General features: G+C 42.8%; 1 protein-coding gene across 1 annotated transcript in view; it reads left to right on the top strand.

Annotated features, from left to right (window-relative positions):
• Positions 1-24,395, top strand: part of fbln2 (fibulin 2) — a 68,163-nt gene extending 43,768 nt beyond the window's left edge. Inside the window, exons 9-17 of the mRNA XM_079266174.1 lie at positions 4,126-4,260; positions 6,796-6,933; positions 8,638-8,781; positions 10,172-10,300; positions 11,711-11,836; positions 16,187-16,303; positions 21,472-21,600; positions 22,003-22,126; positions 22,627-24,395. Of these exons, the coding sequence (XP_079122300.1) occupies positions 4,126-4,260; positions 6,796-6,933; positions 8,638-8,781; positions 10,172-10,300; positions 11,711-11,836; positions 16,187-16,303; positions 21,472-21,600; positions 22,003-22,126; positions 22,627-22,987 (1,403 nt within the window). The 3' untranslated portion in view covers positions 22,988-24,395. The remainder of the gene's footprint in view (positions 1-4,125; positions 4,261-6,795; positions 6,934-8,637; positions 8,782-10,171; positions 10,301-11,710; positions 11,837-16,186; positions 16,304-21,471; positions 21,601-22,002; positions 22,127-22,626) is intronic.
• Positions 24,396-24,867: the final 472 nt, after the last annotated feature.

Raw genomic sequence — 24,867 nt, forward strand, 5'->3', positions numbered from 1 at the left:
CCACGCCGCTGCCTGGATAGCACGAGTCCTGTAGACTCCACAGAGAGCTACTCAATGTTAAAAGAGGAAATTGTTCATTTCAGTTGGTGTTGCTGCAGCTCCACAGAGGCTTCATGTAATCCAGTAAACCATGTTCTGTGGTGTGAGAGGTGATGCTTGTGTAGTTGTTCTGAGGATGAATAACCTGAAAGGGAAAAGAGCTGCTGGAGACCTCAGATCAGTGTTTTTCCTCCTCCTGCTCCCCCGTGGGAAAGGTGTCGCAAGGCGCACGGGTTCATTTGCATCCCTTTGCGGCAAAAGCTTTGAAAGTCGACAAAGGCGTTTCAGTGAGCGGCTGCCAACAGATCACAGGCGACACGGGAGAATTCGCTCCCCCTTTTGTTCCTGCCTTTTGTGTTGGAGCGCCGGCTTCCGTCATGCAGATTTGTACAGATTTTCACCAGTTTCCCAGCGGAATGCGACATATTTCGGGGGTTTGATTTTCAAATCTGGATGACTGCCACCCTACCCCACAAACAAGCATACACACACACACACAATAAATCCCACCCCAATGCTATCAGTGCACCCTGCTAATCGAGCGTGCACTGCGATGCGCGATAAGGGAAGGCCGTGGCGGAGCTACAGGCCGCTGTTTCGGTGCAAGCATGCCAGTGTCATAAATCAACAGCGCCTGTTTGCTGGCTGTGGTGCTGTTTGACTGATAAAGATCCAAAACTTTTTGCGACTGTGTTTTATTTCTCACGAACAACCATAACAAGCAACATGGCACTTGACCACTTGGGATTTATAAAGTAGTCACTGTCCAAAGTTGATACGACTGCCCGCCAAACAGCACTCCAGCACCGATTCTGTGAGCGTTATGTGTATCAGTCGGACTGAGAACAAATATTCACTTAGTCCAGCTAAAATGTAAATTCCGTTGTTTGTTTTTTTGCCAACGCATACACGTCAGCTTGTCCTGTGCTCTGCTATGTATATTTACATCTTCTTACCTCCTGTCTGTGGATACACCAGCAAGAAGGCCCTTTTTTCTTTGCCCAAGTGCGAGTCAGATCATTTCATTTTAAACACATCACAATGTGGTAATCATCACTGTTACTATCATTAGTCATACTATAAAACCAGGGCTTAGCATTGGCACCCGTCCATCCGCCAAATGCGGGGGGAATTAGGCAGTGCCCGGTAATGCAGTGACACTTACTAGTCATTTTGGTGGGTGAAACATTCTGCATTTATATATATATATATATATGAAATAATTCACCCATTAAAACGTGACATTAAGATCCTACCTCTCCCATGAGCACCTGAACACACCGTATATTCATTCTATTGGTCCATCCTTCCGTCTCTTGTCTTTCGTGCCATTATGAGACAATTTCGAACAAAAAGTTACAGGAGTTACAATGTGGCGATATTTACTAGGTAAGGTAAACAGAGAAGACACAACCTGGTGAAAATGACTAACTTACTTAATAAGTTACCAACAACACACTGGTGACAATGGTCAGTGGCTAGTAACTTTGAAAAACCACAAGCCACAGTACCTGGTGAGCAACATGTTAATGTCAGGCCCTGAATACAACCCACGACAAATGTTGCACCGAAACCTCATCTTAGCTTTCTAGCTCATAGCTTGCTAAATGAGCTACCAAACAATTCATTGCTAATGACAGTTTGCAGGACAAATAAGCTGCTGATTAGCAAGTCGGCTGTAACAATTTGTACAGCTTAAAAACATAAATCTATCAAAAATGTCAACATCAGTCAGTTTAGATGTACATTCACCCCCCTTTGAGCTCTGTTTTGGTCTCCAAATAGTGAGCTCTTTAGCCGCTAAATGCTACGCTCAGTTCACCAGTTAACAGAGTTGTACCCCAAACCGGACAGTTTTTAGCTAATGTTTCAATACAATTCACTTACAATGTTGATAAAAATGATCGTGTAATGTTTTCAGTTGATTTAATGGTGTTAAACTGAAGTTAAACTTCGTACCTTTCAAACGAAATATTGTTGTAATTATTACAGTTAGCTTTGCCTTTACCAGAGTCGTTAAAACGATGCTAACACGGGTGAATTAGCCGTGCACTGCTATTGGCCTAATCCGTACGGACTTCTATCCTTGTTGTAAACACTGGCTGCTGCTGTTTTTCGGGGATATTCGCTTGTTCCAGGGTCGCAAAAATGACCATCAATGCTGTCAACACATCCGGGACCGTAGTTCTGTCCTTCACAATAAGATATCACGCTTCAACAACTCCAAATGATGCAATAAAAGCTCCTTCATTTCTGTTTGAGCTGTTTTAGCGTCGCCCGAGCGTTCTTTCTGCTTTCTCTCATCAAAGTCACTTTCCTATAGTATTTAGACATATAAACGTCCATATATAGTCATGAAATTTGACACACAGATTATTTGATATGTATGAATTAATATTATTTACGTTTGGTTGGCGATCGCCGAAGAAAATGACAGCGTAATGACCGGAAAGGGCGTCACGACGGAATCGTTCGAGACAGGCCAAGAGCAGCTAGCGCCGACTGAGGCAGGCCATCGTTACGTTAGTTGCTAACTTTATCCGTCTGCTGTTTGGGCAGGTAGCAGTTGCTACTGTGGCATTATTAGTACTGAAAACAGCTGCCTGTTCCATCTGGATCAGAGATTGATGAGAGAGCGCTGAAACATTCAAGTTGTCTCAATAAAAAATAACAAATGAGCTGAAAGAAGAGATAATGCTGCATAGAGATTCCCTAATGTAATGTTTGTGTTTTCAGTTGAGTGTGTTGGGGTCTGACCATGTGGCTTCAACATGTGCTGTAGAACAAAAAGAGTCAGGCCTTCCCTTTTGCAAGCAAAGGTTTCATCCTGATTGTGGTTTGATGAGAGCAAACTTCCTCTGAAGGAATTTCACATTAGGGTGTGAATTTCCTCCCACCCCCAAAAAAAACTGCGTTCCTGAAGTCACCTGAATGCACCTCTGCAATCTCATTGGCCGAGAGCCAGGACACCCCAGGACCCCTGTAGTTCAGCAACCGTTCTACAAAACTCCCTGCAGCTCCCATCTCAATGCTTTTTCCACCAATCCCTCCGGGGTAACAGGAGGCACGCAGCAACGTTGTTCCTCCTTTTAACCAAAATCCTAGGTTTCACAGTTATATTCGCTGGCCGAATTCACCAAACTGTCTATTTTATCTTTGTTCGCATCCACGAAGCGAACCCGTTTAATCCTGCAGAAGTGAAGAAGCAAGACGCCTTCAGAAAGAGAGACCGAGAATTTCCACTCTCCACCAAACGCCTCGTCTACTCCGGCCATAAGGACGCGAAACTCCCTTATCCAGACGACAGCGATCCTCTCTCACCGAGAGCATACCTCCCACGGCCCGCAGCCGTGCTGCCCGAGCCCAAGAGCCCGAGAGATTTTAGATAGCGTGCTCATGAATGTATAGTTGTAGTTAGTCTAGATATTAGTTGACTAGAGCATTAGTGTTAGAACTTAATAAACTCTGTTATATTTTAAAGAGCAGCTGTCTGTGATTACTTTGTGCATGCGTATTGTAATAATAACTGTATATGTGGTCTGTGCTCGAACTTAACCCTTCACTGTCACTCTGAATGTGTAACAGTACTCAGACTACTGACATTATGAGTGAACACTAATTATGAGACTTAGTTTTATCGTTTGGTTATTGGTCCCTGTTCGCAGGGTGGTGCCCCGTTATTATTAATAATCATTAATAATTGTTACTTACATTAATAATTCTATTGATGTCAAGAATTTAGTTTCTTTGATGCTGATAACCCAAACACGCTCCATTACGTTTCCCAACAAGTGTTAAAGCCAGTGTTTCAGTCTGAGACTCTCATGACAGCTTCCCAGCGAGTGATTTCCATACAGGCGAACATGTCATATCCTGGTATGCCTCATACTCCTTGATTTAAGAATGACTTCCTTTGTTAGTGTTTAGTGCAGACGTCTGTCTGCTGCTGACTCATTGAGCCCCAGCTGGTGCGGGGGGGGGAGATTATGTACCGGCCCTGTCCATCACGGACCTCTGAGAGTCGGCTTCACATTCATCCATCCTCTCCCCCCCTCGTCATTCACCGTTGTTGTTCTTCTTCTGCAGACGTGGACGAGTGCGCGACCAGAACCCACGGTTGCCGGCCCGGCGAGCGCTGCGTGAACATGGTGGGCTCATTTGTATGCGAGCCGCGGGTCGCCTGTCCTGCCGGCTACCACCTGAGGAACGGCGCTTGTGAGGGTGAGTACATTGTTCCTGATGCATTTCGTTAAGCCAATTTACCCAGCAGTCACTTTCAGAGGCACTAAAGTGGTCCTGGAAAACGCTGATGATGCAATAATGTCAATTTGGGGCAATTCTGCAAAAGCCAGGGTTACTGCTTGTGTCAACAGTGTGTTTTTAATCCCATTACAATGTTTTTTTAAGGAATAGTTAAACATATTGTGAAATGCACAGCGATATAAGATTGATACCACTCCCACATCTGTTTTGTACATATGAAGTTGGAACCAGCAGCTAGCTATGCAAGAACGTCTAAAGGTCACTATTTTAAAAGTATATCTCATTGGATCAATCCAGCCAAAAAACCAAGAGGTAAGATGTGGTTTTATGAGCTGGACTATGTCCTAGCTGGGCACATTTACTTGCTGGAGTCTCTGCCGGTTGCCTGGCAACCATTGAAGGGATGATACCATGGGTACATCCCAAGTCTCTTAACTGTATCCCCGTTTCCCTCACTTGGGTCCTTTCCTTGCATCTTAGTCCCTCCCACCAGGGATGCATGGAGGGAACCATGCGAGGAGAGAGGAAACGAGGAAATATGTTTTAAGATAAATGAGACGTCCTTTCCTCAGTTGCGTCACGTGAAGCGACGTCTGTTTCTGATGACGGAGGATCAGCTGTGAGTCGGCTTTAACAGCTGGAGAGACTTTTGATAAGTTTGTGTCTGTTCACATGATCACTGTACTTAATAATAGTAACTAATAATACTAATAAGTAATAAAGACACACAGATATCATCACTGTAGAGGTGTTGTCTCTCTGTAGTCTGTTACCTCTTTAACAAACTGTTCTGTGTCCTGTTTATAAGCGCAGGACCGATTTCTACCGACAGAATGCGTTTGTACGTTTTGAAATTCAGATTGTGACGTCGTTATTAATTAACCCAAAATATGATTATGGTTTCTCTTGAACAATGGAATAAATGTATTCGGCTCAATGTTTCAGGTTCAATTTAAATGGTAAAACTCATCAAAGCCGACACTCAGGAATGATCAGTGACTGAATGAAATGATGATGAATGATGTAAAAAGTGTTTTGTCTCTCCAGCTCTATATATACATTGTAGTTATATATATATACATATATATATATATATGTATATATATATATATATATATATATATATATATATATTATACGTGTGTATAATGTGTATATATAGAGCTATATATATGAAACGCTGCCCCTAGTGGTTTGGCTACACATCTTACACATTGCACCTTTCAAGGTTAGGAAAAGACTGACTAAACCGTGGTTATAAACCCGGAAAGGATACCGAGCGACACTGGGTTGCGTTACATCTGGCTGAAAACCATAATACTCATTCATATGTAGTGACGGGCCTGGCGCTGGGAGGTTCTGAACATTGCCTTCAGTTAATAACTTGGCACTTAGTTTGGCCGAGTGCTCGTGTTTGTGTTGGAGCGTGTTACTCTGTGTTGCCTCAGCAATTTAAACAACCAGCGGCACACAAGTCCAACACTCCTGACTCATACTGAGGCACTGCCGGATTCTATTGCTCTTTCTAATTGTATGTCTGAAGACCCAATGATAATTTGTCCTTAAAGAGCCCTTTGAGTGTGCACACATCCCTGAATAGACGACTACAACATGAATAGGTGCAATTGGAGTGTCCTGGGTTTATTCATGCCAGACAGTTGTTTTCAAAGAAGCTCTTTCACGGGACCAGGATACAATTAGCCGCCTCATTTTGACCCCCATCCCTGTTTAGAGGACTACAATCAACATTAGTGACAGAGAAATCCACACAAATCCTCAGGGTGGTGTGTAGAAACAGAGTAATGTGGATTATTTAGAATCATATTCATTCCTACCATATTGTGACAATTGCATGTTGGTGGTCATGAGTCAGCAGGGCTTCATTGAGATTCATGCAACAGGCTTTGGCCCCAGCGGTGATGTTTGTGCTGCCGTTCGGTATGTGACAAGATAATCACCCAGAGAGGAAGCGCTTTGAAGCACCACGACTCCGTGTCATCACTTCTTGGCACCAGGGAGGACGAATCAATGTCGCTAGATAATGAAGGTAATATTTAGCCGGCCATCCAACGGGGGGGGGGCAACTAATTGGCTTCATGAAAGCAACGACATTGGCGATGACTGGTGGGGGGGAAGACGAGTCTCAGAGGACCCGACATGACGGGAACTCCTGAGAAACAGGCTCGCGGTGCAGAGGAACAACTTTTCCATTTAAACTCTATCCATCGCTCATGAGATTCAATAACTGTCATTTAAGAAGTTTTGCTCAACTCCTCCGAATTGCAGAGTTGTGATACAGTATTTTTTTCTAGGAAAGGGATTTTTTTCCTTCACATTAGATGAGTGAAAGTTTCTGGGACGCTGCACATGTTTGTTCTGTGCTTGAGCCACAGTGCCACCTGCTGTACCTGACGAGCTGAAAGCACATTTAAGCTCTTAACATTTAAATAAAGTGTGGTCTGATGACTTTATCTGGTCTGCTCTTTCTTCCAGACGCTGATGAATGTGCTCTGCGGACCTATAACTGCGGTGCGGGCTTTGCGTGTGAGAACACCGCGGGCTCTTTCCTCTGTAAGCCCAAACACAAGTGCATCAGCGGCTTCATACAGGACTCCCATGGCAACTGTGTCGGTAAGAGACACGTCAGTGCGGCTCTCTGCTGGCCAACCCTCTGCTGCGCGGTGTTGCCATATGGCAGCAATTATGTCCAATATTACTAAGAGGCGGTAATATGAAATCCATCTTTTACAGTTTAGTTGTGAAAGGGGAGGGTCTTCTACTTTGATTCGACAACTAATTAATCACATCACATTATCAGGAAAGCTGTTTGGACCATTGTCATTGTTTTCACATTTTCAAAAAATCATCTGATGTAATTTTGTTATAAAAAGTTTAAACTAAAATGTTCAGGCGGCCTGGTTGTCTAACGGTTAAGGTGCCAACTAAGGTCCATATTTGAACCTTTGTTTTATATTAATATTAATTAATAAATAAATTGACATTTTGTGAAATACGCTGTTTAACGTGAAGATACCGTCAGGACACGCTTAGCTTAGCATAAATATGGTGGACAAGGAGAGACTAAAAACATAGTGGGAAAATTACAAGTCGTGGTTTTATTGGGGTATCGGCTCCTTGCTAAAAGAAGTCTGATTGTATAGAAGTCTGAGAAAATGACTCTACTTCTCTCTTGATTTATTACCTCAGTAAACATTGTAAACATGAGTTCATGGTCTCAATCTCCAGTTTCAAGTCTTCTTCAACACAGCATGATGTTCATTTAGTAAATGATGGTCCGTTTAGAGTCTAACAGACCATAAAGCAGGGTATCGGGGCTACCTTCTGATTGTCGCTACCACGGTGCTGTGCGGTCTGAGAGTTGTCTTGAGTTTTTGTCTTGGAACTTTCACCCTTTCACTGTTAATTGTAACATTTTTGTTGCCTAAAAATGTCGTATTCAGCCTTCAGTTGTACTTAGCTCCAACCTCTCGTTCCAAAAAAACAAAATTGGCAAAAGTTCAACAATCAAGAAAGCGACAGAAAAAACAAACAAACAAACTCAAGGCTGCAAAACCGTAGTCCACAAAGCAACGTTTGTCACGGTGAATACGCCCACTTCTTATATGCAGTCTATGGTACGGATCAAAGGAATCCTGCTCAGCAACTTGCTGATATGTTTTGCAGTTTGTAGGGGAACTTTATTCATTTGGAATATCACGAGGTTGCCATGATGTTCACCCCTGGGTGCTCTTGTTGTCATAAAAAGTGTCTCATACACCCCAGCTGACACAACCACGCAGAGCAAAGTAATCATCAAGCCTAATGACTCAGCAGATGATCACACATAGTTGCAGATCTATCATTGATGCTCGGAGGCCTCCTTTAGCTTTCTCAAATGTAAACTGTTTTATGATTTTCAGTTATCTTTTTGTAATCTCTATGGCTTGTGCACCTGCCTGTTTAGCAATTCCCATCTAACGGACACGACAATTCAGCTTAGTTGTCTTTTTGATACTAATTCAGTCAAAGTACTATCCCATATCTATTATTTTGTCCACCCCCCCATACTTCCACTGACTACATGCATTAAATCTGCAATCTATAATCTGCTCCGTCAACACTGCTCCCCGAGTATTGGACTGCTATATATTAAGAAGACACGATTAACATAATTGTTCTGTTAATATCACGGGGAGGAAGTAGACATCACGAGACCTGTCAATCAGGATTAAACCTCCAAGCAATCACTCTGCTGTGTCATTTTTATTCAGCTGTCTTTAATCGTGTGTGTGTGTGTGTGTGTGTGTGTGTGTGTGTGTGTGTGTGTGTCTGCAGACATAAATGAGTGCAGCAGCCTAAGTGAGCCGTGCAGCTCAGGCTTTAACTGTGTCAACACAGTGGGCTCCTACACGTGCCAGCAGAAGATCATAACGTGCAGCCACGGCTACCACGTCAGCCCCGATGGAGCCAAGTGTGTCGGTGAGATTGACTTCCTACACACAACAGCGTGGAATGAGGAGGCTGGCGACTGTGGAAACATGTGAATGAAAGCATTGATATTGCATTTGGTTCACACACACAAGCGCTCAGGTGCGCTGTTGTCAGAATGCCATGATAGGGTAGAATGAGCCTGAATACCATCTAGTTATGGTCAGTTATATAAAGGGCAAAATGGAACACACTATACATTGTGAAGACAATATCAAATAATTGGTGATATGAATAGATACAGATGAAATATATATGTTTATTCATGAAACCGTGAAATAACCACGAAGTAATGGAATACAACTCATTATTATGGTTTCTTCACAGCTACAGAGTTTATTGCAGGCATTGTTTTTATTTGTCCATGTACCGCGAGTGAAGGGCAAAATGCAAAGTGCTGTACAAAGGGCAACACTTACAGTATGTTCTTACTGTTACCATACATCTGTATGTACGTCTGTCTCAGGAATACCTTCAAGGGAAATTCTTCATATTTGACACAGTATCGTCCAATTAGACCCACGGCTCAACTGATTACATTTTGGTAGTCAAAGGTCCCCTTGACCTCACAAATCCCTTTCTTATCCATGACTCAAGAATGAGATGACAATTCCACACAAATGTTTGATCGGATGAAATGATGATGGGATGAATTTTTTGGACTGACATAGATGTTAACAGACAACAACGAAAAACATAATAATGAGTTGTTCTAGCTCTGAATTGGTATGAATGCTGATATAGCAGCATTCCCATAAAATCAATGCATTAATAATCTGCACAGGCACCTCACCGATATCACTGATGCTCGGTGGATGGGTACCATTGAGGTTTTGGCCGGTTTAATCACCAACTGCAAAGCCCTCCTTCCTGGGCCGAGCACATCCCCAAAGGATGAATCCTACTGACATTTCCTCTAATGCCAACACAAGGTTGACATTTGTGGTTTTGTCCAACGTTCACATTCCCCTTTGAATTAATCCTCATTACTTGAGTGACAAATCAATCCCCACTTTCATTGATGGCATTCCCATCATCCTCAGCTGTACTTTGTGCTTCGTGCCTTCTAGCATGCTAACATGCTAAACCAAGATGGTCAACAAGGTACAAGTTACACCTCAAGCCTGTTAGCATTGTCACTGTAACATATTAACGTTAGCGTTAGCCGCATGGCTGTAACTCTTAGATCTTTGCCCAACCAACAGCTCTAAACATTAACATGAATATTTTACTAATGCATTGCTGATAACTGTTAGGCTCGAGAAATGACACCAATAATACATCTAGGCTCAAAACTGTTTGGCTGTGTTTAAGTTAGACCCCAGTCAGGTGCAGAGGGGGTCATTGCTGACGCGCTTTACCTTTCTCTCTGCCTGTTTAGACATTGACGAGTGTCAGATGGGGACACACCGCTGCGGAGTGAGCCAAATCTGTCACAACCTCCCTGGCAGCTACCGCTGTGACTGTCAGACGGGCTACCAGTATGACGCCCTGCGCAAAGTCTGCACAGGTAGGTTTTGCTGTGTCAAGTCTGTGAGATGGTGACAAGCAGATTGGAGTTTTAGTCCTCCAAACTGTATTTGAAACCAAAACATGATATGTACTATACTATTACTACTATATTATTTAGACCTCATTGTACGGAGCGACAACAAGGTGGGAACACACTGAGGACATGATGGAGAGATGGGGACTGACAGGGTTTGGAAAAATCAGGGAAAATCCTCACTTACTGCTTTGTAGGTGAGCTACTTTAATGTGTATTATACCAAATTGGGAGCATTTAGATTGCCTCTCAACGGCTCTCAACATGGCGTCGCCTGACAATACTAACAGCACAAACTATAGTAAGATGTGCTGACCAAGCTAACAGTGTTAGCCTGAGGGGGAACCGGGGGGTGGGTGTTGTTTATTTAAATAACCTGATGACATTTCAAGACCAAAGTCATAGTCAATGGATTTGATGTTTACATTTGGAGCAGATTTCATTCTTTCTTTTTCATCTCTTATTATTTTTAATTCAGTTTTCCTGCAGTTTTTAGCTCTTTAAATGAATTTAAAAACTTGTTGAATTTGAATTTTTGAGATTGTTTCCGTTTGACTACAAAAAGATAACAATTTTGCGCACAATTCATTCATTCATCGACAAGATATAATGCCATCAGATTCCTTTTTAATTTGCATATTCAAGAAGAGCTTCAACAGCAGCTTTAGCAGCTTTAAAATAAACGGCCTGCATATGTTGAAGAGGATGAACATTGGCACATCACTAGACTGGCAGAAACACTCAACTGTTACAAAACATTGATGCACAAGCTGTTCTTTACAAGGCCGCAGGTCCTGATTGTGTGTCTACTTGACATTCTCTCTCTTGTGCAGCAGAGACTGACTTAATCCCCATCTGTCTTTCCTAAAATATGCATGAGGAGTGTGTGGAGGAGAAACAGTTGGTTTTGAAGTTGTGTTAAAAAATGAATGGAATGACGGCGAGATTTTATTTTAAACTTTATTTTTTCTAAATGTTAATGTCACGAGTGTTAGTAGGGCTTTTATTGTCTTCGGGCCTCCTTCCAAACCACTCCCCTACAAATGATCAGAATGCAGGTAAACAACCAACATGTCTACTGTTACTACTCACAGCTGCCAAGCTAGCAGCTGGTGGATTTTTTATTTTTTTCCTCAAGTGAATACATTGCGCTTCTGTAATGTCCCACTGCCTGTAAGTGCTAACAATACTAGCGTGATGGAGTTTCTGTGCTCTGAACTTGAGCGGCAGGCGAAAACAGCGTTTCATGTGAAAAAGGTCCCCCTACCTACACATTGCTGGGACGTGTGTCTGAATGAGGCCCGGCATTGAGTCCTCAGTGGCCCGGAGGTATCCGTTTGCTGCCTTAATAGCTGCTGTTCTCCTGCACGACAGATGTAAATGAGTGCTGGCGCTACCCCGGCAGGCTGTGCGCCCAGACCTGTGAAAACACCCCGGGCTCCTACCACTGCTCATGCACAGCCGGCTTCTCCCTGGCATTTGATGGCAAGAACTGTGAAGGTAAGCTAGACTGTTTTTTTCTCTCGCTAACATGTGAAGAATTTAAAAAGCCACCTTGTTTACATGGACTGCCTTATTTCCCTTGAAGAACTTTAGGCGAGGTATAAGCCTCTGGGGAGAAAGCCGAATGCAGCCTTTGTAAGTCTTCGTTATCGGTAAAAAACGTTTGCTGTTGGGATTCAATTTAGTGTCCATCTCCGAGATGAATGAATGAATGAATTTTATTTATATAGCGCTTTTCACAGACAGTAGTATCACAAAGTGCTTAACAGAGCAGACATTTAAAAGCATAAAAAACACAATGTGACCCTAGGGTCAAGAAATTATATACACAGAGAAAATTAAAATTTTTTAATAAAAAATAATAAAAAATAAAATAAAAATGTAAAACATATTTTAGGACCCATGTCCTAGCAGGTCTAGGACATGGGTTTACTTTTACACAAACGCCAGCCTAAACAGGTGGGTTTTGAGCTGGCTTTTAAAAGTGTCCACAGTATCTGCGAGGCGCAGAGTTGCAGGCAGAGCATTCCAGAGCCTCGGGGCCACTGCCTCAAAGGCTCGGTCACCAAGGGTCTTAAATCGTGTGCGTGGGACTGACAGAAGACCTAGAGCATTTGACCTGAGAGTGCGGGCGGGTGAATAGGGGCGAAGTAGATCAGCTACATAAGCCGGAGCCTGACCGTGAAGTGCTCTGTAAGTGATGGTGAGAATTTTAAAGTGTATCGTAGATGCTACAGGAAGCCAGTGGAGAGATCGGAGTACGGGGGTGATGTGAGACCGTCGATTTGTCCTGGTGAGTAATCTGGCAGCAGCATTTTGGATGACCTGCAGACAGTTAAGAGCAGATACACTGAGTGATGTGAAAAGTGAGTTGCAGTAGTCAATGCGTGAAGAGATAAATGTGTGTATGATCATTTCTAATTCTGGTATTTATACTACAGATCTCAGTTTACTGATATTTCTTAGATGGAAGAAACATGACCTGGACAGCTGCTTAACATGAGGGTCAAACGACATGGATCGATCAAAGAAAATCCCAAGATTGCGCAGGTTGCAATGGGCAGCAGAGGAGAGAGGACTAATAATCTGCCTGATCATGGGGACAAACTCCTCTGGAGCAGTAACTAGGACCTCCGTCTTAGAGTCGTTGAGTTGCAAGCAGTTTTCTGCCGTCCAGTCTCTGATGGCATTGACACAGTCCAGGAGCCTAGTTAATGTGAATGCCTTGCTGGGTTTGAATGACAGATGGAGTTGGATATCATCTGCATATAAATGATAGGACACATTATAACTTTTTATAATCGGCCCCAAAGGTAACAGATAAAGGGAAAATAACAGAGGCCCCAGAACCGAGCCCTGCGGTACACCACAAGACAGTGGAGAGGTAACAGACACAAAATCACCCACAGAGACAATGAAACTTCTGTCATTGAGGTAAGATGTAAACCAGTCTAATGCTATGCCAGTTATGCCCACCCAATCATGTAGCCTCTTAATCAGGATGTCATGGTCTACAGTGTCAAATGCAGAACTGAGGTCCAGAAGAACTAACACAGAGCAGTCACCTGCATCAGCACACATGAGAATGTCATTTGAAACCCTCAGGAGAGCGGTTTCAGTAGAGTGTTGCTTATGAATCCCAGACTGGAACTTGTCATACATGTTGTGCCTCTCCAGTGCAGCAGTAAGTTGTTTGGCCACCATTTTCTCTAAAATTTTGGACAAGAAAGGCAGTTTTGATATGGGCCTGTAGTTCATGGGCAAAGCTGGATCTAAGTTAGGTTTCTTTAATATGGGCTGGATAGTGGCATGTTTGAAATAGGAAGGGACAATTCCTGTAGACAATGAGGTATTGACAACAGATGTTACTGCAGGGCCAATAGTTAGCAGAACTTTCTTAAATAGAGAGGATGGAATTATATCCAGAGGGCAAGATGATGGCTTTGTTTTGTTAATTAAGTCCATCAGGTCTTGAAGGCTGATAGGCTGGAAAGAGTCCAGAACAGCAGGAGATTGCGAGGAGCTACATGTAGATGAACACATCCCAGGCTGAATGCCAGACCTAATACCTGTTACCTTATCATTAAAATAGATAAGGAATTTGTTGCAATCGTCAACAGAACAGCATGGTAAAGTGGAGACAGACGGTGAAACAATTCCTTTAATTGTGTCAAACAGAATCTTGGGATTTCTCTTTGAAGAAGAGATTAGGTTGGCAAAATAAGCAGTTCTAGCTTCCTTTACTCCAGTATTAAAAGAAACTCTGAGGTCTTTGAGATATAAACGATGCACTTCTAGCCCAGTAGCTTTCCAGAGCCGCTCTGTCCTGCGACACTTCTGTCTCACGCTGCAGACAGCGTCTGTCATCCACGGAGTAGTGGTATAGGCAGCCCTGGTCCTTTCCTTAAGAGGTGCCACTTTATCCAGCAAAGTGGTGCAATGTTCATTAAATGACTGTATCAAGTGTTCAACATCATTGAGATTTGTGTTAATATCACAGCAGAAGTGCATAGAGAAATGATAAGCTGTACTCTGAGTAATAATGCGGGAGTGGAATGTTTGTTTCAGACACAAGGGGTCAGCATTGACAGAAAGATCAAAGAAAATACATTTATGGTCACTGATCAATAGGTCCTCACAACGGGTATTATCAATATCAAGACCCAGAGAAAACACAAGGTCCAAGGTGTGACCACCCCTGTGAGTGGTGCCAGAAACATGTTGCGTGAAATTAAAAGATTCAGTAATATTGAGAAACTCAGTAGCAATACAGTCTGTGGTATCATTGATATGCAGATTAAAATCACCAACCAGAAGCACTTTGTCGAGCTTGATAATAGAGGTCAGAAAGTCTGTGAACTCTGATAAAAACTGACCTGCAGGACCTGGAGGTCGGTAAATTAAAAAACAGTAAAACGGCTTTAGCCGGCCCACTTTAGTCAGCTGTAGTTCAAAAGTAACATAGGATTCTGTGCTCTCCAAGTGGCAGGAAAACTGATTCTTCCAGACCACGGCGAGACCTCCACCGCGGCCTGTCAGACGCGGTGTCCCAACATCAGAACAGTCCACAGGGCAGAGTTCATTGAAATGGATGCATTCCATATTCCGTTGCCAGATCTCGGTCAGAAATAAAAAAGCCAAATTATGACTTGTGAACAAGTCATTTAAAATGTGAGCCTTGTTTGTTATAGAGCGTGCATTGATCAGACACATTTTTATGGGGGAAGACACTGTGTCGTCATCAGCACAGGAAGCTTTGGGGGTATGTGCAACATGACGGATCACTCGTGCAGCACCTCGAACCCGACCATAACTAGGGCGTGAGCGCGAGTCTGTGATTCTCACGGGAATGTTCATGGGTCGTGGAGTGGAAGTTACGGTAGAGGCTGGGGAGAGAGTAGTAGGAGACCCTCCATGCCGCAAGGGCGTTAAATCCATTCTTCAGCTGGATATCGAAGCCATGGGGTGTAGGAGATGAGCGTCTCCCTGTCCGGCTGCCGCAAGCACAGACCAGGGACCAGGGCTCGTGATGTGATGGAGTAGAGCTGACCAGGGCTTTAGGCGTAGCTCCGAGCCGTAGCCAGGAGGCCTCAGGAGCTGCGACCGGAGGAGGTGCCGCGGCAGCAGGACTGGAAGCGATGGACTCATGCACGCGGTCGCTGGCTGTGTCAGTCTGTGATGGACCGAAAAAGATGCTAGATGCAGAGGTGTCTGACATAATGGTTTCCAGGTTCAGGGACTGTCAGTCAGGTGCGTTCGAAGACGAGGCTGTGCTTCAAAGAAGGTGACCGGGAGCGCAATTCACATTACGTTGAGGTTGTCGCAGCCATTAGTCAGGGATCTTAATCAAGTTGTGATGGTTTCCGTTCACGGCCTAAAGGTGAAGCTTGCCATTTCCTCAGGCTTTGTCTTTTCTTTTGTTTAAAGCTTGTGCGAGCGACATGATTCGATTTTGACCACGCGGCCCATGGTTAAGAATCACTGCATTAGAGCACTAAATGTGTAAATGTTGTGAAAATAGCCACCAACAAATGCACAATTCCCTACTGTTTGAGTAACAATTGCTAAAAACTACAGTGATCTGCGGTTTTAGAAAATGACTGGGACTTTAAAACAAATTCAACTTAACATTTGTGTCTCATTTACATACGTACGTCTTCTGTAATCAATGGGCTCGGAGCAATCAGAGTATTTAGAGAGCTTTTTCGCAATAGATAAATCGTGGTCAAATGTCAATTTTCATAGGATTCGTTGACAGTAAAAGAAACGCAAAACGAGGTCAGCATATCCTTTAAGAATATAAAAACAGGAAGAATTCTAATCTTGTCTTTTCCTCTCTGTGCTTAGATGTAAACGAGTGTGACCAAAACCCCTGTGGCCAGGAGTGTGCCAACATCTACAGCTCATACCAATGCTACTGTCACCAAGGCTACTACCTGAAAGAGGACGGACACGCCTGTGAAGGTATTGCATAACAAAGTTACTCGGTAGAGGTGGTGGAAAAACCGTATGTATACAACAACTCAGCCATCAATTCTACCTTTCTGCAAAGATAATAATCAGGGTTCGTAGGGTCATGGAAAACCTGGAAAAGTCATGGAATTTTAAAATGGTTATTTCCAGGCCTGGAAAAGTGCTTGAAAAAAATAAAATCCCAAACGTTTTGGAAAAGTCATGGAAATGTGTTATATTCATATTTTCATGTCGTTCATTTACGGTGAGTTGCCAGCCAGCGTTTCTCAGATTGGAATGAGACGAGGAGAAAATGTGATGTCGTGATCTTCGCAAAAGAACATCTTTGACGTGTGGAGTCTTGGCCAATCAGCATTCAGATGTCTACAGCGTCTTCATTTCCCTCCGTTACAGTTTAAGTTACGTTATGTTCCGTTACCGTTCAGACTTGCTGGGTTACAGTTTTTCTCCATTGCTAAGACACATTTCTTGAAACGGTCACCCATTCTCTCAAAACTGTAAACACAAAACCTCATCTTCAAGCACTATTTACAAAACCTCTGAATCCTCTTGCAAAATGAAACTTTAGCCTCAAAACAGTTTTACCTGTGCTCAAAATCAAACACTGCTCTCAAATCATAAACAAAGTGATCAAAATAATATACACCATCAAGCAGTCAGTAAACAATACACCAATAAATAGAAAGCACATTGTTCAAAACATATAGTTCTCAGGGAGAAGTAGATTTTTTATCTCAAAACAAATTTCATATGAACGAACACATGTTCTATTACAGTCGCTCAAAATCGATCAGAAATGACTACTGTGCTTTGCTCTTTGAAATTTCTTTTGTTCTTCCTCCTCCTTGTACCCCTATTTTTACAGTACTGTACCCTGCAGCTCACAAACGTGTCCTTTGTCTCTGTGATACTGTAATTCTTGTTCTTTGTTGATATGAACCTGCAACCAGGAACATGGTCGATGACTGTTGCTCGAATTACATCAGATATTTCCACTCTTTGTCCTCCTCTTCCTCTTTCTTGCCCTCCTCCTCTTCCTCCTCGTCGCCCACCTCGCATACGCACTTGTCCTCATCCTCTCACATTGTTTCTTCTATCCATTCTCAGACTTTCTCCTTCCCACCTTCAACCACCTGTTTGCTCTCTAAACTGGCTTATATTGGATGTGTCACATCATTTGATACAAGTGAAATCAATTTTGAGTGATTGTGTTTAATCAATGACATGTGTTCTCTATTTGTATTTGATTGTTGCCACTTGTGTTTACCAGTGTGGATGACATGTGCATTAGAGTGCAGAATGTGTTTTGAGACTGAGAATGTGTTTAGAGTTTTGCTGAAAAGTCTAAGTGAGATCTGCAAATTGTGTTTACCATGTGACATAGTTTAAGGCAGCGGTTCCCAAACTTTTTAGGCCGCGCACCCCCTTCTACATCCCCACCGGGTTCGCGCACCCCCCCCCCCCCCCTTAATAAAAAAAATAAAAAAGAAGCAACAGAGCCTTTTAAGCCTTCATAGCCGCATAAGAATCGGACCAATGAGAGAACAGTTTGCTCCCGGTGGCATTTGTTTACAAGATTTAGTCCGCTGTTAAATGTTGCAGTGTGAACACAAACCGAACAAAGGAGCAACTGCAACAAAGCAAACGAACTGAAGGTGTGAAAACGCCCTGAAACACTACAACAAAGTTTCAATAACTTTCAGTGACACAAGGCGTCACTTTTAAAGAGCAATACGGATGCGAGGACACACGCACAGGCTCAGAGGCAGATTATCACATTTAATTTACAATTAATGAGCGACTAATGTAGCCAGGATGTCTTCGGACAAAGTATCGATGCGGCGCGACACAGTGTTGTTGGACACCGGGATCATGTCCAACTTTTTTGCTTCTTTCTCCCCAATCATACATTCCACCATCTCTCTGGCAGCTGGCAAGCTCACGTCTTCGGCGATTGTGTGCGGTAGCCCCTTTCTCGCTATTCTGTAACCAGATATGAAGCCCGTAGTGCGTCATTTATAGACCAACACATGAATGAGACTGCAGTTGTTTTTGGCTGTTTTGTAACTCCTCCAATTTCGATATAAACAATGTAAGGGGCTTTTGACTTGCACTGGCATGCTTGGTGTTCAGGTGGTGACGTAAATAAGAGCTTCAGACTGTTAGCCAGAACCTCACTGCACACCACGCACTGTGGCTTTGGGGAATCTGCGTTGCCAATCCAAGTGAAGCCCAGACACAGATACTTTTCATCATATTTCCTCTTTTTTTCCCAGTCTGATGCTCACTCTCGTTTCCTCTTTTTTCACCTTGACTCGATGGGCCGATGTGCTCCCGATTTGTCTGTGCTATCCCTTCCTCCTTTTCGGTCTCCTCCGTCTCATCTTCCTCTGACTCTGGCTCGATTTCTTCTCCCGGTCTCTCCCCAACGCACCTCTCCGTTCCCCTCGCCTCCGATTCCTCTCTCTCTCTCTGTCCCTCTCCTCTTTTACGACTGATAGCTTCAGATGTCCCACCTGACAGTTTTAAAATTAAAATTACATTTTTTTTTAATATTTAATATTATTACACCATCAGACCGCCATTACACTTTTCCTCTCGCGCACCCCCTAGAGGCAGCTCGCGCACCCCACTTTGGGAATCCCTGGTTTAAGGTATTGACAACAGACTGCACAATTAGCTAAATGAGTTCAGACAACTGAGGACTTTGTTCAGCCAATGGGTTTTAGTGTTTTAGCAATTGAGAAAAACTGTAACTCAAAGTAGAATGAGGCGATTTCGTGGTCAGAATGACTTTCATGACCATGAAACATGAGGCCCAGATACTGATGAGATGATGAGGTCAGAGAGCTTCAGGGAGAGGAGGCTGGTTGTGTAGCGCAGCTTGACGCAGGGCTGAGCTGTGAGTGGAGCTGGGCCTGGATAAAGGTGGAGGTCTAAACAGACGTGAGTACAGTTTCCCGCTGTCACAGTGTTTTAAATACATTGATAAGGCAGGGTATGCTAAATGTGGCCTCTGCTCCAAGGAGATGAACGACAGCAACAAGGGCTCACATGCCCTCTCATCACACTGACAGACAGAAGTACACTGTAAAAGGTGTTCACTGTGATGACCACAGCCAGTGTACTAACAGTCCCAACAGTCCCACGTTGCTCTCAAGAACCCTGAAGTAATGAGAGGGTTATGGTGCCTGCACCTTCATTTCAGCAGGTTGCTAATGCAGAGGTGTGTATAGATCACAGATATTATTTTACTCTTGATAAGCTACCTTAGCCAGAGTAGATTATAATTTTCATTTCAATAATTTAACTGGATTGAATGCATATTAATTGCAAATAGAAGATAGGCCACAATTGTAACAGCTGTACAGTAACAGTAGAAGTTAATATTAAGCCGTACATTAACAGGGTTCAATGAAAGAGTTGCACTACAAAAGGGAACGCAATACGTGCACTAGCTGGATGCTACCTAATAAAGCTCTGATTGATATGTCAGTGTTATGAATGCCTGTCAACCAGAGTATATTTATAAATGTTTATTATTTTAATCAAACTATTGTCTCTCATTCGTTTGTGTCATTTAAGGTATACTGCATGCCTTACTGCATGTTAGTTTACAAACGACATTTTCTCACTTTTTCATGTATACACCGAGATTTCACAAAATGTTTGGTCATGGAAATTTGGTTTAAAGTCATGGAAAAGTCATGGAAATCCATGTGTATGAACCCTGAATAATGTTCGGTTATGATTGACATTGTCAAGGAGGTATTCATTTACCAAAGACTGTCTAAAGAAGTGTGCGTAGTCACTATGACGTCAACCATTGTTGGTGGACTACGGTTTTATAGTAGTGTGGCATTTTGGCCATTGCCGTCTTTGTTTTTTGGAACCATAAGTTCCACTTGATGCATAAGTGCATCAAGTGGGCTTTTGAGGAACTGCAGGTTTTGGCACTTCTGCGTTGGCTTAATTCTTCAGACCCAGAGGTCGTTGCTTGCAATTAACTTGTATGTTTATTATTGAGGTTGTTGCTTGCATTGCTGTTGAACTGGACTACATTATATTGAGATGCGTTTCTAATGTTTCGCCCGCTCCATTTACAAACATCATTCGAAACCAATACCGCACCACCACTAACTACGATCTCACGGATAAACATATAGTTGAATTAGCTGGCCATTATATGCTTTGTAAAGTTAGATAATGTGAAAGAGCTGTTGTACTACATTTCATTAGATTGTATAGGTGTATCTTAAATAATGGCGAGGGAGTGTACAGGTTTTTTACTTGCTGGGAAGTTGTTCTGCAGCCAAGTGGCCAAAAAACAAAAAGGGAAGTTTTAAACTGTGGTCCTCCCTTATCTACATATAGGGGCTTTACATTTGTTCGTTAAACATTTAGCATTTTCTCTGTATCTCCGTTTTGTTTTTTTTGAGACAGCAGATAAAAAAGATTCAGTGGATGAAATCTGTGGCTGTCTGCACGTCAGATCTTGAGACACAACTACAAATAGTTTCAAGTGACAGTAAATAGCCATAACACAGACGTGAACCTGCCTTTAGTTTTTACCATAGACTGTATGTAAGAAGTGGACGTAGTTATCGTGGCGTCACCCATTGGTTTGTGGACTGTTGTTTTGAAGCCTTGAGTTGTTTTGGCGTCGCCATCTTGGATTACGGCCGTCAGCATGTTGTTTTTTTTTGCAACCGATAAACGGAAGTTACCATATTTAGAATGCGGAGGAGTATACGGCTCTGGTAGGGGGAAAGACCTGTCAATCACTGTGTAGCCCCGCCCTAAAGCATACTCTGCTTTATGGTCTGTTTGACTCTAAATGGACCATAATTTACTAAATGAACATCATGCTGTATTGAAGAAGACTTGAAACTAGAGATTGAGACCATAAACTCATGTTTACTGAGGGAATAAATCAAGAGAGAAGTAGAGTCATTTTCTCATAGACTTTTATACAACCAGACTTCTTTTTGCAACAGCAGGATTCGCCCCCTGCTGGTCAGTGGAGATAATGCAAGTTTTAAGACACTTCTGCATTGTCCTCCCTCTGCAGAACTGGAGTTTGCCGCCAGCTTTCAACACACAGTTCTAATCCAATTGATGAGGTGTGTGTGTGTGTGTGTCTTTTTTTTTTCAAACAGACATCGACGAGTGCTCCCAGAGCATCGGGAACCTTTGTACCTTCCAGTGTGTTAACGTTGCTGGCAGCTACCAGTGCGCCTGTCCTCCTCATGGATACGTCTTGTCCGCCAATGGACACACCTGCAAAGGTGAGGCCTCAGTGAACTGTCTCCTGGTCCAACTGTAAGACCACAGCAACCAAGGGAGGCACGCCTGATGGGTTAATTAAATTACTTCATCAAATGTAATAAAATATTAAAAACATAAACATAAAAATGTTAACGAATACATATCACCATGAAACTTCCCCAGTTTATTACCATCATGAAGACTTGTTTTTTGTAAAACAAGTTTTTAGAAATGTTATATTTAGATATGCAAATGAGGCAGTGTCTTATTAAAAAGGTGCACATTTTTATACATTTCCAGAACAGAAATGTAAATAATTGGATAAAGGCCAGGTTCAAAATTCTTGTTTTTAATTTCGATGACATTTTAGATTTTAAACTGCAAAACTGTCAGTGTCCCTTTTTATTTATTGTCTTTTTCAGATGTCAACGAATGCACAACTGGAACCCACAACTGTTCATTGGGACAGACCTGCTATAACCTCCAGGGAGGCTTCAGATGCCTCTCCTTTGACTGCCCTCACAACTACAAGAAGGTGTCAGACACGTGAGTTCTCTCTGCATCTGTAGAATCTTGAAATGTTTCCCCCCCAATCATATTTAAGAAAATAAAATACTGCAATTATCTGTGTTTTATTGGTAAACAAGGGCATATATAGTCCTTCCTTTCAGATATAATACCGTTCAAAGTTTCCTTATTGTGCTTCTGCAACACAGGGTTGAACAACAAAATGCAAGTTGCATTCCTTTTATTCCTTTTATTTATTTTTGGTGGCGTTTGGTCGGGCCGGTCGGGCTGGTCTGGTAGGAAGATGTTGCCGGCAGTGGTCGTCGTTAAGGACTTTTATCTTTGTGAATTGTTGTTAAAATACGTTTTCAACAGTGATTTTTAAAGAGGATTCTTATTTTGCCACTTTATCAGGCAGGTCATTCCACAGCCGAGGTATTTAATGTTCCACCCAAAGCACCACGCCCCCAAATCACTGTCATGCTTATCCACCCTCCCCCTTTCTCCCCCTTTCGCTCTCTTTCTCGACTCACCTTCAGCCGCTGCGAGCGGACCAGCTGTCCCAGTAACTCCTTAGACTGTCAGAAGTCCCCCGTCCGCATCACGTACTACCAGCTCGGCTTCCAGACCAACATCATCATCCCCGCCCAGATCTTCCGAATCGGACCGTCCCCCGCTTACTCCGGCGACCACATCGTCATCAGCGTCGTCAAAGGCAACGAGGAGGGCTACTTCAGCACCCGGAAGCTGAACAGCTTCACGGGCGCCGTCTACCTGCAGAGACACGTGCGCGAGGCCAAAGACTTCCTGATCGATGTGGAGATGAAGCTGCTGAGGCAGGGGACATTCATCTCGTTCCTCGCCAGGATCTACGTCTTCATCACGTCTAGCGCTGTGTAACACCACAGAGACACAGAAAAGACTGGAAACCTCATATGGTGCTAATGTTTAAATGTGCCGACTCTTTATGTAATGCTTCCCGACAATCAAGAGTATTCAATCTTGTCAATCGTTGCCAAAGACCTTACTGTTGGCTTGTCTTTAGAAGGTTCTCTTGATTGTTTCTTCAGATTTTCTATGACAGCCATATTTCCCTGAGAACCCTTTTATTTGTATTTCCCAAAGTATTTTTTTCAGTTTGACTCTTGCTGGTGTAATCTAGCGTGAATGCACCACCATTGTTCACGTCTACTCAGGCTGTTGGTGCTTATGGACGGAGGCAAGGTGCTGCACAGGTCACTGCACAAGTCTGGGTTCGTGTTTAAGTGCGCTGTCTACTCTCTTTAAGAGTTGCTCTTTAACCTCCCTATGCAAATGTTCATTATCATGAGAGTTATTCATGAAAGTCTGAAGAACGTAATAAAGCTCTGCAGCACTACAAGTGAACGGCACTTGTCCAGAAACTGACTGAATGTGCTAGAACCTGTTGAGCAGTCAAAAACAAAACCGAATCATTCCAAAATGAGAGTATATCAATTATAAATAATAAAGTGTTTGTGAATTATGTTTTTCCTCTTCATTCAATTGGTAAGAAAAAGCAAAATGCTTTTTAGTTTCACAATTTTACCACTAATCAGTTGATAGAATGAATTAAAACCTATTTTTATTTGTTCATTAGATAATTCGCTAGCTATAAAATGTGATCATTTATCATTTTTTACATTTTCCTCACAAAATGTCCTTCTTTCCTCATGCTTATATGAAATGAAATGGCCTTGCCAACGATTGATCCAGTGTGTGTGTGTGTGCGCGTGTGTGTGTGTGCGTGTGTGTGTGCGATTTGATTTATTTTACCAACTGATTGGTGTTCTATTTCTTTTTTCAAAACATGTAAATGAATCAACAAACCGTATCATTGATTGATGTATTCAGTTATATCTTAGATTCTTTGGGCACTGTTGGGCCTCCGTAGCACCGCCCAAATGTGTTGATGTGGTTATAAAAAAGTAGCACATGTTTCAAATCGTGTTTGATCAGCATTTGGTGTATATTATTTTGTTTAAAGATGTAATCTTCAGTGCAATCCACATTAGAAAACACCATAAACCAGCACTGAGAATATTAATGTAGCGGAACTGTTGATCATTTCATTGTTATTCTTTTCATTTATTGCTGGATGTATCTCTCTGCGTTACTGTGTTATGATTATCTCAGGGTTCAAACCATGCAGTCGTGTAGACACGAGACGCTTCTCTGTGCAGCCTGCAGCAACTCGTCCTGCTGGTGTAGCTCCAGACTGGCCTTGACATTGTTATCGATAAACCAATCAATAAATGATGACCAAACTGTTGTCATTTTCTTAACAGCAGCACAGGTTCCAGAGTATCAAGAGTATTTAAATCCCACATTGTTGCTGGTTATTCCATTGTGAACAGTGAGCCAACACCCCCATCTACTGGTGACAGTGTCAGAAGACCGGGGCAGCTTTATGTCTATAGCACCGCTCAACAACAAGGCAATTCAAAGATCATTACTTTATAGTTCCTGTCACCGATTCCACTGCTCCACAAGGAACATTTAGTGTTACACCCTCCCAACATTCCCAGCCGGAAAGTGTGTGTGTGTGCTTTCCTAACACCCAACAGCCTTTCACATGGAAAGTAGGGAGGGTGAAGCTCTCACAGGGCATGAATAAACAGGGTTTAGAAGTTAATATAATCACAGATGTTTTTGGGCTGAAGCTTTTGGGTGACAAATGAACAGACCAACCAACATGAAGTGTCTCGTTGCACCACCACGAGCCTCCCGAGCAGCTTCAGTACTCCTTGGCGAGGTGTAGG

This window comes from Melanostigma gelatinosum, assembly GCF_949748355.1.
Source record: "Melanostigma gelatinosum genome assembly, chromosome: 3".
NCBI classification, from domain to species: Eukaryota; Metazoa; Chordata; class Actinopteri; order Perciformes; family Zoarcidae; genus Melanostigma; species Melanostigma gelatinosum.